General features: G+C 49.6%; 1 protein-coding gene across 2 annotated transcripts in view; it reads right to left on the bottom strand.

Moving 5' to 3' along the window:
* Positions 1–479: 479 nt before the first annotated feature.
* LOC121584466 (CCR4-NOT transcription complex subunit 6-like) overlaps positions 480–13,558 on the bottom strand; it is a 45,790-nt gene continuing 32,711 nt past the window's right edge. Inside the window, exons 10-12 of one of the 2 annotated variants that reach the window (XM_041900353.2) lie at positions 8,024–8,251; positions 4,707–4,909; positions 480–1,231 (exon numbers count right to left, since the gene is read on the bottom strand). In XM_041900353.2, the coding sequence (XP_041756287.2) occupies positions 971–1,231; positions 4,707–4,909; positions 8,024–8,251 (692 nt within the window). In that variant the 3' untranslated portion in view covers positions 480–970. The remainder of the gene's footprint in view (positions 1,232–4,706; positions 4,910–8,023; positions 8,252–13,558) is intronic. The other variant, XM_041900351.2, reaches the window with a different exon arrangement.

The following is a 13,558-nucleotide window of genomic DNA, read 5'->3' as shown; positions in this document are numbered from 1 at the left end:
ACAATGCTCTTAACCACTAAGCTACCTGTCTTTAAAGGTGCAATTTAATAAATGGGATCACTTTCTTTGGGTCAGGGGCACACACACCACTCAAACAGGTGAGGGAAAATCAATGCATAGTGTCAACTTACATAGCAGCATGAGAAGGTGAGAGATCAAAGTAAGTTAATACCGAAGCTGTGTTTGAGTTAGTAGTGCTGGGATCCTGTTCACTGATTGACCCTTATAGGCTTCCATAGACACATGCTGGAGATGACAACATTTCACATTTTGATTTCCATTCTGAAATATATACTTTTATATTATATACTGATGTAGTGTTGAGCTTTTCTTACTCTCAGACAGGCCATCCAGACCAGGCCCACCCAGACCAGGCCCACCCAGACCAGGCCCACCCAAACCAGGCCCACCCAGACCAGGCCCACCCAGACCAGGCCCACCCAGACCAGGCCCACCCAGACCAGGCCCATCCAGACCAGGCCCACCCAGACCAGGCCCACCCAGACCAGGCCCATCCAGACCAGGCCCACCCAGACCAGGCAAAGGCAAAAACACTGACATCAGACCAAGGTGACCTGAACTTGGGGCTTCCTCCCAAATGGAAACCTATTTCCTATATCGCATTGGGCTCTGGTCAAAAGTAGTGCACTATATAGGGAATAGGGTGCTATTTCTGACAGACACTTGGCGTTTCCAAGCAGAAGGGCAGCAGCAGCAGCACCATATGACCAGAAAACAACACAAAACATGAATCCCATGTGGACGAAAAACAACAAGCAAAACTAACAGAAATGCTGTGTGCAAAATAGAGGTTAAAAATAGGAGCAGAGAGGGGTGAATACTTCACTCCTTTGGGGAATGGCTTGTCTGCATCGGAGTTCCTTGGATGGTTTGTGATTAGGGTCATGATGAGAAAATGTACAGGGTCCATTGCGGCAGAGGAGGAGGAAGGGCATTAGGGGTTCAAAGGTCAGGCTTCAAAGGGGTCAGGGGTGAGTGGTTGTAACCCCACTACCTGTGGACGGGGCAGGTGCAGGCCGTTGAGGGAGGAAGAGGAGGTGACGGGCGGGTGGAGCTCCAGCTGGGCGAGCAGAGAGAAGTGGTCAGAGGGTATGTGGGGGTGGGGACACCCGGTGATGTTGTTGTCCGTTAACCACTGAGTCTCCAGGGGGCCCAGCAGGCCGGCTACAGACATGTGAGTCTTGGAGAAGAAGATGTAGTCGATCACGCCCTGCGGAGGGAGGAAGGAAGAAAGAAAGAGGGAAATGAAAGATCTTGTTAGCGTTGCTATACGTTCAAATATTCTAAAATATATTTTAGCCTCATGAATGCTCTGTAATGTTGACACTTTGCTCTACAGTATGGGGAGATGTGGAGAGAGAGAGGAGGGAGAGGGAGAAGGAGAGAGAGAGGGAGAAGGATGGAGAGAGAGGAGGAGAGAGAGAGAGAGACGAGAGAAGGATAGAGAGAGAAGAGAGAAGGAGAGAGAAAGGTAGAATATAGAGACTGTCCTCATAGGGTTAGTGGTAGGATATAGAGGCCGTCCTCGTAGGGTCAGTGGTAGGATATAGAGGCTGTCCTCGTAGGGTTAGTGGTAGGATATAGAGGCTGTCCTCGTAGGGTCAGTGGTAGGATATAGAGGCTGTCCTTGTAGGGTTAGTGGTAGGATATAGAGGCTGTCCTCGTAGGGTTAGTGGTAGGATATAGAGGCTGTCCTCGTAGGGTTAGTGGTAGGATATAGAGGCTGTCCTCGTAGGGTTAGTGGTAGGATATAGAGCCTGTCCTCGTAGGGTTACTGGTAGGATATAGAGGCTGTCCTCGTAGGGTCAGTGGTAGGATATAGAGTCTGTCCTCGTAGGGTTAGTGGTAGGATATAGAGGCTGTCTTCGTAGGGTCAGTGGTAGGATATAGAGCCTGTCCTCGTAGGGTTACTGGTAGGATATAGAGGCTGTCCTCGTAGGGTTAGTGGTAGGCTATAGAGGATGTCCTCGTAGGGTTAGTGGTAGGATATAGAGGCTGTCCTCGTAGGGTCAGTGGTAGGATATAGAGACTGTCCCCGTAGGGTTAGTGGTAGGATATAGAGGCTGTCCTCGTAGGGTTAGTGGTAGGATATAGAGGCTGTCCTCGTAGGGTTAGTGGTAGGATATAGAGCCTGTCCTCGTAGGGTTACTGGTAGGATATAGAGGCTGTCCTCGTAGGGTTAGTGGTAGGATATAGAGACTGTCCTCTTAGGGTTAGTGGTAGGATATAGAGACTGTCCTCGTAGGGTCAGTGGTAGGATATAGAGACTGTCCTCGTAGGGTTAGTGGTAGGCTATAGAGGCTGTTCTCGTAGGGTTAGTGGTAGGCTATAGAGGCTGTTCTCGTAGGGTCAGTGGTAGGATATAGAGGCTGTCCTTGTAGGGTCAGTGGTAGGATATAGAGGCTGTCCTCATAGGGTTAGTGGTAGGATATAGAGGCTGTCCTCGCAGGGTCAGTGGTAGGATATAGAGGCTGTCCTCGTATCGGTGTAGGGTTAGTGGTAGGATATAGAGGCTGTCCTCGTAGGGTTAGTGGTAGGATATATGGTTCTCTGTAGCTCAGCTGGTAGAGCACGGCGCTTGTAACGCCAAGGTAGTGGGTTCGATCCCCGGGACCACCCATACACAAAAAAAAATGTATGCACGCATGACTGTAAGTCGCTTTGGATAAAAGCGTCTGCTAAATGGCATATTATTATATTATTATATAGAGGCTGTCCTTGTAGGGTCAGTGGTAGGATATAGAGGATGTCCTCGTAGGGTTAGGGGTAGGATATAGAGGCTGTCCTCGTAGGGTCAGTGGTAGGATATAGAGGCTTTCCTCGTAGGGTCAGTGGTAGGCTATAGAGGATGTACTCGTAGGGTCAGTGGTAGGATAGAGAGGCTGTCCTCGTAGGGTTAGTGGTAGTATATAGAGACTGTCCTCGTAGAGTTAGTGGTAGGATATTGAGGCTGTCCTCGTAGGGTCAGTGGTAGGATATAGAGACTGTCCTCGTAGGGTCAGTGGTAGGATATAGAGGCTGTCCACATAGGGTCAGTGGTAGGATATAGAGGCTGTCCTCGTATAGGTGTAGGGTTAGTGGTAGGATATAGAGGCTGTCCTCGTAGGGTCAGTGGTAGGATATAGAGGCTGTCCTTGTAGGGTTAGTGGTAGGATATAGAGGCTGTCCTCGTAGGGTTAGTGGTAGGATATAGAGGCTGTCCTCGTAGGGTTAGTGGTAGGATATAGAGGCTGTCCTCGTAGGGTTAGTGGTAGGATATAGAGCCTGTCCTCGTAGGGTTACTGGTAGGATATAGAGGCTGTCCTCGTAGGGTCAGTGGTAGGATATAGAGTCTGTCCTCGTAGGGTTAGTGGTAGGATATAGAGGCTGTCCTCGTAGGGTCAGTGGTAGGATATAGAGCCTGTCCTCGTAGGGTTACTGGTAGGATATAGAGGCTGTCCTCGTAGGGTTAGTGGTAGGCTATAGAGGATGTCTTTGTAGGGTTAGTGGTAGGATATAGAGGCTGTCCTCGTAGGGTCAGTGGTAGGATATAGAGACTGTCCCCGTAGGGTTAGTGGTAGGATATAGAGGCTGTCCTCGTAGGGTTACTGGTAGGATATAGAGGCTGTCCTCGTAGGGTTAGTGGTAGGATATAGAGACTGTCCTCTTAGGGTTAGTGGTAGGATATAGAGACTGTCCTCGTAGGGTCAGTGGTAGGATATAGAGACTGTCCTCGTAGGGTTAGTGGTAGGCTATAGAGGCTGTTCTCGTAGGGTTAGTGGTAGGCTATAGAGGCTGTTCTCGTAGGGTCAGTGGTAGGATATAGAGGCTGTCCTTGTAGGGTCAGTGGTAGGATATAGAGGCTGTCCTCATAGGGTCAGTGGTAGGATATAGAGACTGACCTCATAGGGTTAGTGGTAGGATATAGAGGCTGTCCTCGCAGGGTCAGTGGTAGGATATAGAGGCTGTCCTCGTATCGGTGTAGGGTTAGTGGTAGGATAGAGAGGCTGTCCTCGTAGGGTTAGTGGTAGGATATATGGTTCTCTGTAGCTCAGCTGGTAGAGCACGGCGCTTGTAACGCCAAGGTAGTGGGTTCGATCCCCGGGACCACCCATACACAAAAAAAAATGTATGCACGCATGACTGTAAGTCGCTTTGGATAAAAGCGTCTGCTAAATGGCATATTATTATATTATTATATAGAGGCTGTCCTTGTAGGGTCAGTGGTAGGATATAGAGGATGTCCTCGTAGGGTTAGGGGTAGGGGTAGGATATAGAGGCTGTCCTCGTAGGGTCAGTGGTAGGATATAGAGGCTTTCCTCGTAGGGTCAGTGGTAGGCTATAGAGGATGTCCTCGTAGGGTCAGTGGTAGGATATAGAGGCTGTCCTCGTAGGGTTAGTGGTAGTATATAGAGACTGTCCTCGTAGAGTTAGTGGTAGGATATTGAGGCTGTCCTCGTAGGGTCAGTGGTAGGATATAGAGACTGTCCTCGTAGGGTCAGTGGTAGGATATAGAGGCTGTCCACATAGGGTCAGTGGTAGGATATAGAGGCTGTCCTCGTATAGGTGTAGGGTTAGTGGTAGGATATAGAGGCTGTCCTCGTAGGGTCAGTGGTAGGATATAGAGCCTGTCCTCGTAGGGTCAGTGGTAGGATATAGAGGCTGTCCTCGTAGGGTCAGTGGTAGGATACAGACGTGTAGCCTACCTTAAAGTCGTAGGTGTAGTTGGTGTAAGACATGAGGCTGCCTTGGTAGGCGCTCTTCAGCTGGAAGCTGTGTGTGATGCTGCCGCCAGAAGAGCTGTTCTTCCCCTGGCAGCTGAAGTTGGTGAGAGCCTCGTTGTAGCGCAGCTCTCTGAAGTCCTTATGGTTCTCTGCTACACCACCGTTACTCAGGTACTCCACTACTCCTAGGGAGGGGGGCATTGAAACAGTTAATACAGTGTGTAGAGGGGGGGGCATTGAAACAGTTAATACAGGGTGGGGGAGGGCATCATGGATTACAGGAAAAGGTGGGCCGAACAGGCCCCCATTAACATCGACGGGCAGTAGTGAAGCGGGTCGAGTGTTTCAAGCTCCCTGGTGTCCACGTCACCAACAAACTATCATGGTCCAAACACACCAAGACAGTCGTGAGGAGGGTACGACAACACCTCTTCCCCCTCAGGAGACTGAAAAGATTTGGCATGGGTCCCCAGATCCTCAAAGAGTTATACAGCTGCACCATCGAGAGCATCCTGACCGGTTGCATCACAGCCTGGTATGGCAACTGCTCGGCATCTGACCGTAAGGCGCTACAGAGGGTAGTGCGTACGGCCCAGTACATCACTGGGGCCAAGCTTCCTGCCATCCAAGACCTCTATACCAGGTGGTGTCAGAGGAGCGCCCAAAAAATTGTCAAAGACTCCAGTCACCCAAGTCATAGACTGTTTTCTCTGCTACCGCACGGCAAGCGGTACCGGAGTGCCAAGTCTAGGACCAAAAGGCTCCTTAACAGCTTCTTCCCCCAAGCCATAAGACTGCTGAACAATTAATCAAATGGCTACCCAGACTATTTACATTGACCCCCCCCTCCATTTGTTTTTACACTGCTGCTACTCACTGTTTATTATCTATGCATAGTCACTTTACCCCTACCTACATGTACAAATTACCTCGACTAAGCTGTACCCCCGCACATTGAATCGGTACCGGTACCCCCTGTATATAGCCTCGTTATTGTTATTTTATTGTGTTACTTTTTACTTTTGTTTATTTAGTAAATATTTTCTTAACTCTTTCTTGAACTGCATTGTTGGTTAAGGGCTTGTAAGCATTTCACGGTAAGGTCTACACCTGTTGTATTCGGCACATAACATTTTATTTGATTTTAAACACTTAATACAGGGTGTGGAGGGGGGGGGGGGCATTGAAACAATACAGGGTATGTGGAGATGGGGGGGGCATTAAAACAGTTAATACAGTGTAGGGGGGGGCATTGAGACACCCCTGTGTGAAAAATGAAGAATTCTGTGTTAATGCGACCCCTAGGTTTAACCTGATAGTTATCTAAGTAAGTGGCTGAATTAATCAGGTGACAGGGCATCATATTGTGTTAGCTTCCTGCCGTGTTTGAGAAGTCAAAGCCCATTGGAGGAGTTGTCTGCAGCTTGATTTCCTTGCGTTTTCGTCCTCTCTGCTTTCGTCCCCTCTGGCTCCTCCCCCATCTTCTCTGAGCCCGTTGCCCTAGCGACTCCAGACTCCACACAGACACAGCGTGTACACAGTGCTGTTTCTTCCTTAGACAAGCATGAGTCAAACCTTTGTGTAAACAAAGCAAAAGCATGTGGATTGTGTCATCCATAATAAAATCACACGAGGACAAGAGAGAAAAGGTCCCAGTGGTTCTGAGCCACGTCAGGTCTCTAGAGATAAAATGACAAGAATGGGAATCCCCATCCAACTCCTTCTGTGAGGGGCTTTTTCCGTTTACTTATTCTACTTCTATGGCATGGTGAAATCCCCCCAAAAAATATGTGTCACATGCGCCGAATACAACAGGTGTAGACTTTACCGTGAAATGCTTACTTTTTGAGCCCTTTCCCAACAATGCAGTTTAAAAAATATGAAAATTAACAAATAGATAAAAAGAAAATAGTAACACAATCAAATAACAATAACGAGGCTATATACAGGCTATATACAACGAGTACCGGTACCGAGTCAGTGTACTGGGGTACGAGGTAGTTGGGGTGATTGATTGAGGTAATATGTACATGTAGGTTTGGTTAGGTGATTGACTGACTATGTACATGTAGGTAGGGGTAAAAAGCAGAATATCTGGGTTGCCATTTGATTAAAGGATTAGCAGTCTTATGGCAGAAGCTGTTCAGGAGCCTTTTGGTCCCAGAATTGGCGCTACGGTACCGCTTGCTGTTCGGTAGCAGAGGTGGCTGGAGACTTTTACCATTTTAGAGGGCCTTCCTCTGACACCGCCTGGTATAGAGGTCCTGGATGGCAGGGAGTTCTGCCCCAGTGATGTACTGGGCCGTACACACTACCCTCTGTAGCGCCTTGCAGTCGGATGCCGAGCAGTTGTCATACAAAGTGGGGATGCAGCCAGTCAAGATGCTCTCGATGGTGCAGCTGTAGAACTGATTGAGGATCTGAGGGGCCCATGCCAATATTTTCAGCCTCCTGAGGGGAAAGAGATGTTGTCGTGCCCTCTTCACGACTGTGTTGGTGTGTTTGGACCATGATAGGTCCTTAGTGATGTGGACACCGAGGACCTTGAAGCTCTCTACCGTCTCCACTACAGCCCCATCGATGTGAATGGGGGCGTGCTCGGCCCTCCATTTCCGGTAGTCCACGATCAGTGATGAGGATTTTTCAGTAAACTATAAGATAAACAAAGTTAATCACAAAATGACGAACACGGAGCCAGGGTTAAACATGGGTAAATCTCTGTTGCTAGGCAAGAACTGAATTGGTTCCTCTCACTGGGTTTGTGTGTGTGTGAAATGGGCATCTGACCTGTGTTCGGGTCAGATTCTACAGTTGTTATCAGTGACTGAAACCAGACTGTGACCCTGTGGCTCTCCTTAGGCATATCCCGGGAACAAGCCGGGGTTGAACAGAGTTCAGGCTAAACCCTTTGTCTCTCCTTGGGCGTCTTCTTGATTAATTACAGCATGACGGGGTGGGAGAGAGGGGTTGGGCTTGGGTATGTTTGAGAGATTGATTGTGGACCTGCCATGTTCAACAATCATTGTCCAGGTTCTGGTCAGATTTGCCAAATGGAGGGCGAGGGAGAGCTTTGTATGCGTCTCTGTGTGTAGAGTAGAGGTGAGTTTTTTCCCTTCCAGTTGCACAGGAGAAATTAGGTAAAACGGATTTCAGTTTCCCTGCATTAAAATCCCCGGCCACTAGGAGCGCCGCATCTGGGTGAGCATTTTCTTGTTTGTCGGGTAGGGACTTGAGGTCAGCACAGAGCACGATAGCGATAGAGGCTGGGTCTGAGTTAAGAGTTGGGGTTAGGTTCTTACCAGAGTCGGGCAGGGAGTTGAGGTCAGCACAGAGCACGATCGGGATGGAGGCCGGGTCAGAGGTCAGGGAGCCTGTTCCCATGGAGCTCAGGGCCCTTTCAGCGATGCTCTTTAACTCAGACAGGAACATCATGGTCTGGATCAGCTTGACGTCACAGAACTCCGGGTCCCAGTGCATGTGGGCGTTGGCCACCAGAATCAGCTGTTTCCCCTGCAGTGGCTTCATGCCTGAGGAACAGAGTGGGAGTTAGACTGAGGCCACACAGAAATGTATAAATGAAAATGAATGAAACATTTTCTGTTTTTTGTACATCAAGTTTAACTGATCTGAACTTTTTTAGGACGAGTTGCACAAAGGCAGACATATAGTGCATTTTTTTTCCACCAACAATGGTGTGGGAATTAACAACAAATTGTCCAGGATTGACACTTGATTTAGAAATTAGCGAAGACATTCTGACTCCAAACCTGACTGAGTAGTCATCCAATGGACACAAGCAGATTGAAAATGTATCAAGTATAATTTTCGAACTTGGCACTTTGAAGAGCAGGGATGCCATCTACTTGTTCAATTTAGTCCTGGGAAAATGACTCCAATGCTACAGAAGCTCTACAGGCAGAGAACTTATCTGACTGACTGACTGCCAGGTTCCTCACCACCAGAGAACTTATCTGACTGACTGACTGCCAGGTTCCTCACCACCAGAGAACTTATCTGACTGTCTGACTGCCAGGTTCCTCACCACCAGAGAACTTATCTGACTGTCTGACTGCCAGGTTCCTCACCACCAGAGAACTTATCTGACTGTCTGACTGCCAGGTTCCTCACCACCAGAGAACTTATCTGACTGTCTGACTGCCAGGTTCCTCACCACCAGAGAACTTATCTGACTGTCTGCCAGGTTCCTCACCACCAGAGAACTTATCTGACTGTCTGACTGCCAGGTTCCTCACCACCAGAGAACTTATCTGACTGTCTGACTGCCAGGTTCCTCACCACCAGAGAACTTATCTGACTGACTGACTGCCAGGTTCCTCACCACCAGAGAACTTATCTGACTGACTGACTGCCAGGTTCCTCACCACCAGAGAACTTATCTGACTGACTGCCAGGTTCCTCACCACCAGAGAACTTATCTGACTGTCTGACTGCCAGGTTCCTCACCACCAGAGAACTTATCTGACTGACTGACTGCCAGGTTCCTCACCACCAGAGAACTTATCTGACTGTCTGACTGCCAGGTTCCTCACCACCAGAGAACTTATCTGACTGTCTGACTGCCAGGTTCCTCACCACCAGAGAACTTATCTGACTGACTGACTGCCAGGTTCCTCACCACCAGAGAACTTATCTGACTGTCTGACTGCCAGGTTCCTCACCACCAGAGAACTTATCTGACTGACTGCCAGGTTCCTCACCACCAGAGAACTTATCTGACTGACTGACTGCCAGGTTCCTCACCACCAGAGAACTTATCTGACTGACTGCCAGGTTCCTCACCACCAGAGAACTTATCTGACTGACTGCCAGGTTCCTCACCACCAGAGAACTTATCTGACTGACTGCCAGGTTCCTCACCACCAGAGAACTTATCTGACTGACTGACTGCCAGGTTCCTCACCACCAGAGAACTTATCTGACTGTCTGACTGCCAGGTTCCTCACCACCAGAGAACTTATCTGACTGTCTGACTGCCAGGTTCCTCACCACCAGAGAACTTATCTGACTGTCTGACTGCCAGGTTCCTCACCACCAGAGAACTTATCTGACTGTCTGACTGCCAGGTTCCTCACCACCAGAGAACTTATCTGACTGTCTGCCAGGTTCCTCACCACCAGAGAACTTATCTGACTGTCTGACTGCCAGGTTCCTCACCACCAGAGAACTTATCTGACTGTCTGACTGCCAGGTTCCTCACCACCAGAGAACTTATCTGACTGACTGACTGCCAGGTTCCTCACCACCAGAGAACTTATCTGACTGACTGCCAGGTTCCTCACCACCAGAGAACTTATCTGACTGACTGACTGCCAGGTTCCTCACCACCAGAGAACTTATCTGACTGTCTGACTGCCAGGTTCCTCACCACCAGAGAACTTATCTGACTGACTGACTGCCAGGTTCCTCACCACCAGAGAACTTATCTGACTGTCTGACTGCCAGGTTCCTCACCACCAGAGAACTTATCTGACTGTCTGACTGCCAGGTTCCTCACCACCAGAGAACTTATCTGACTGACTGACTGCCAGGTTCCTCACCACCAGAGAACTTATCTGACTGTCTGACTGCCAGGTTCCTCACCACCAGAGAACTTATCTGACTGACTGCCAGGTTCCTCACCACCAGAGAACTTATCTGACTGACTGACTGCCAGGTTCCTCACCACCAGAGAACTTATCTGACTGACTGCCAGGTTCCTCACCACCAGAGAACTTATCTGACTGACTGCCAGGTTCCTCACCACCAGAGAACTTATCTGACTGACTGCCAGGTTCCTCACCACCAGAGAACTTATCTGACTGACTGACTGCCAGGTTCCTCACCACCAGAGAACTTATCTGACTGTCTGACTGCCAGGTTCCTCACCACCAGAGAACTTATCTGACTGACTGACTGCCAGGTTCCTCACCACCAGAGAACTTGTCTGACTGACTGACTGCCAGGTTCCTCACCACCAGAGAACTTATCTGACTGTCTGACTGCCAGGTTCCTCACCACCAGAGAACTTATCTGACTGTCTGACTGCCAGGTTCCTCACCACCAGAGAACTTATCTGACTGACTGACTGCCAGGTTCCTCACCACCAGAGAACTTATCTGACTGTCTGACTGCCAGGTTCCTCACCACCAGAGAACTTATCTGACTGTCTGACTGCCAGGTTCCTCACCACCAGAGAACTTATCTGACTGACTGCCAGGTTCCTCACCACCAGAGAACTTATCTGACTGACTGACTGCCAGGTTCCTCACCACCAGAGAACTTATCTGACTGACTGCCAGGTTCCTCACCACCAGAGAACTTATCTGACTGACTGCCAGGTTCCTCACCACCAGAGAACTTATCTGACTGTCTGACTGCCAGGTTCCTCACCACCAGAGAACTTATCTGACTGACTGCCAGGTTCCTCACCACCAGAGAACTTATCTGACTGACTGCCAGGTTCCTCACCACCAGAGAACTTATCTGACTGACTGCCAGGTTCCTCACCACCAGAGAACTTATCTGACTGTCTGACTGCCAGGTTCCTCACCACCAGAGAACTTATCTGACTGACTGACTGACTGCCAGGTTCCTCACCACCAGAGAACTTATCTGACTGTCTGACTGCCAGGTTCCTCACCACCAGAGAACTTATCTGACTGTCTGACTGCCAGGTTCCTCACCACCAGAGAACTTATCTGACTGTACTGACGCCAGGTTCCTCACCACCAGAGAACTTATCTGACTGACTGCCAGGTTCCTCACCACCAGAGAACTTATCTGACTGACTGCTGCCAGGTTCCTCACCACCAGAGAACTTATCTGACTGTCTGACTGCCAGGTTCCTCACCACCAGAGAACTTATCTGACTGTCACTGCCAGGTTCCTCACCACCAGAGAACTTATCTGACTGACTGACTGCCAGGTTCCTCACCACCAGAGAACTTATCTGACTGGACTGCCAGGTTCCTCACCACCAGAGAACTTATCTGACTGCTGACTGCCAGGTTCCTCACCACCAGAGAACTTATCTGACTGACTGCCAGGTTCCTCACCACCAGAGAACTTATCTGACTGACTGACTGCCAGGTTCCTCACCACCAGAGAACTTATCTGACTGCTGACTGCCAGGTTCCTCACCACCAGAGAACTTATCTGACTGACTGACTGCCAGGTTCCTCACCACCAGAGAACTTATCTGACTGTCTGACTGCCAGGTTCCTCACCACCAGAGAACTTATCTGACTGTCTGACTGCCAGGTTCCTCACCACCAGAGAACTTATCTGACTGACTGCCAGGTTCCTCACCACCAGAGAACTTATCTGACTGACTGACTGCCAGGTTCCTCACCACCAGAGAACTTATCTGACTGTCTGACTGCCAGGTTCCTCACCACCAGAGAACTTATCTGACTGTCTGACTGCCAGGTTCCTCACCACCAGAGAACTTATCTGACTGACTGCCAGGTTCCTCACCACCAGAGAACTTATCTGACTGACTGCCAGGTTCCTCACCACCAGAGAACTTATCTGACTGTCTGACTGCCAGGTTCCTCACCACCAGAGAACTTATCTGACTGCACTGCCAGGTTCCTCACCACCAGAGAACTTATCTGACTGACTGCCAGGTTCCTCACCACCAGAGAACTTATCTGACTGACTGCCAGGTTCCTCACCACCAGAGAACTTATCTGACTGACTGACTGCCAGGTTCCTCACCACCAGAGAACTTATCTGACTGTCTGACTGCCAGGTTCCTCACCACCAGAGAACTTATCTGACTGACTGCTCCAGGTTCCTCACCACCAGAGAACTTATCTGACTGACTGACTGCCAGGTTCCTCACCACCAGAGAACTTATCTGACTGCTGACTGCCAGGTTCCTCACCACCAGAGAACTTATCTGACTGACTGACTGCCAGGTTCCTCACCACCAGAGAACTTATCTGACTGTCTGACTGCCAGGTTCCTCACCACCAGAGAACTTATCTGACTGACTGCCAGGTTCCTCACCACCAGAGAACTTATCTGACTGACTGACTGCCAGGTTCCTCACCACCAGAGAACTTATCTGACTGTCTGACTGCCAGGTTCCTCACCACCAGAGAACTTATCTGACTGACTGCCAGGTTCCTCACCACCAGAGAACTTATCTGACTGACTGCCAGGTTCCTCACCACCAGAGAACTTATCTGACTGACTGCCAGGTTCCTCACCACCAGAGAACTTATCTGACTGACTGACTGCCAGGTTCCTCACCACCAGAGAACTTATCTGACTGTCTGACTGCCAGGTTCCTCACCACCAGAGAACTTATCTGACTGACTGACTGCCAGGTTCCTCACCACCAGAGAACTTATCTGACTGTCTGACTGCCAGGTTCCTCACCACCAGAGAACTTATCTGACTGTCTGACTGCCAGGTTCCTCACCACCAGAGAACTTATCTGACTGACTGACTGCCAGGTTCCTCACCACCAGAGAACTTATCTGACTGACTGACTGCCAGGTTCCTCACCACCAGAGAACTTATCTGACTGTCTGACTGCCAGGTTCCTCACCACCAGAGAACTTATCTGACTGACTGCCAGGTTCCTCACCACCAGAGAACTTATCTGACTGACTGACTGCCAGGTTCCTCACCACCAGAGAACTTATCTGACTGACTGACTGCCAGGTTCCTCACCACCAGAGAACTTATCTGACTGACTGACTGCCAGGTTCCTCACCACCAGAGAACTTATCTGACTGTCTGACTGCCAGGTTCCTCACCACCAGAGAACTTATCTGACTGTCTGACTGCCAGGTTCCTCACCACCAGAGAACTTATCTGAC

This window comes from Coregonus clupeaformis, chromosome 16 (assembly GCF_020615455.1).
Source record: "Coregonus clupeaformis isolate EN_2021a chromosome 16, ASM2061545v1, whole genome shotgun sequence".
NCBI classification, from domain to species: Eukaryota; Metazoa; Chordata; class Actinopteri; order Salmoniformes; family Salmonidae; genus Coregonus; species Coregonus clupeaformis.
This window is presented reverse-complemented; position numbering and strand designations above follow the sequence as displayed.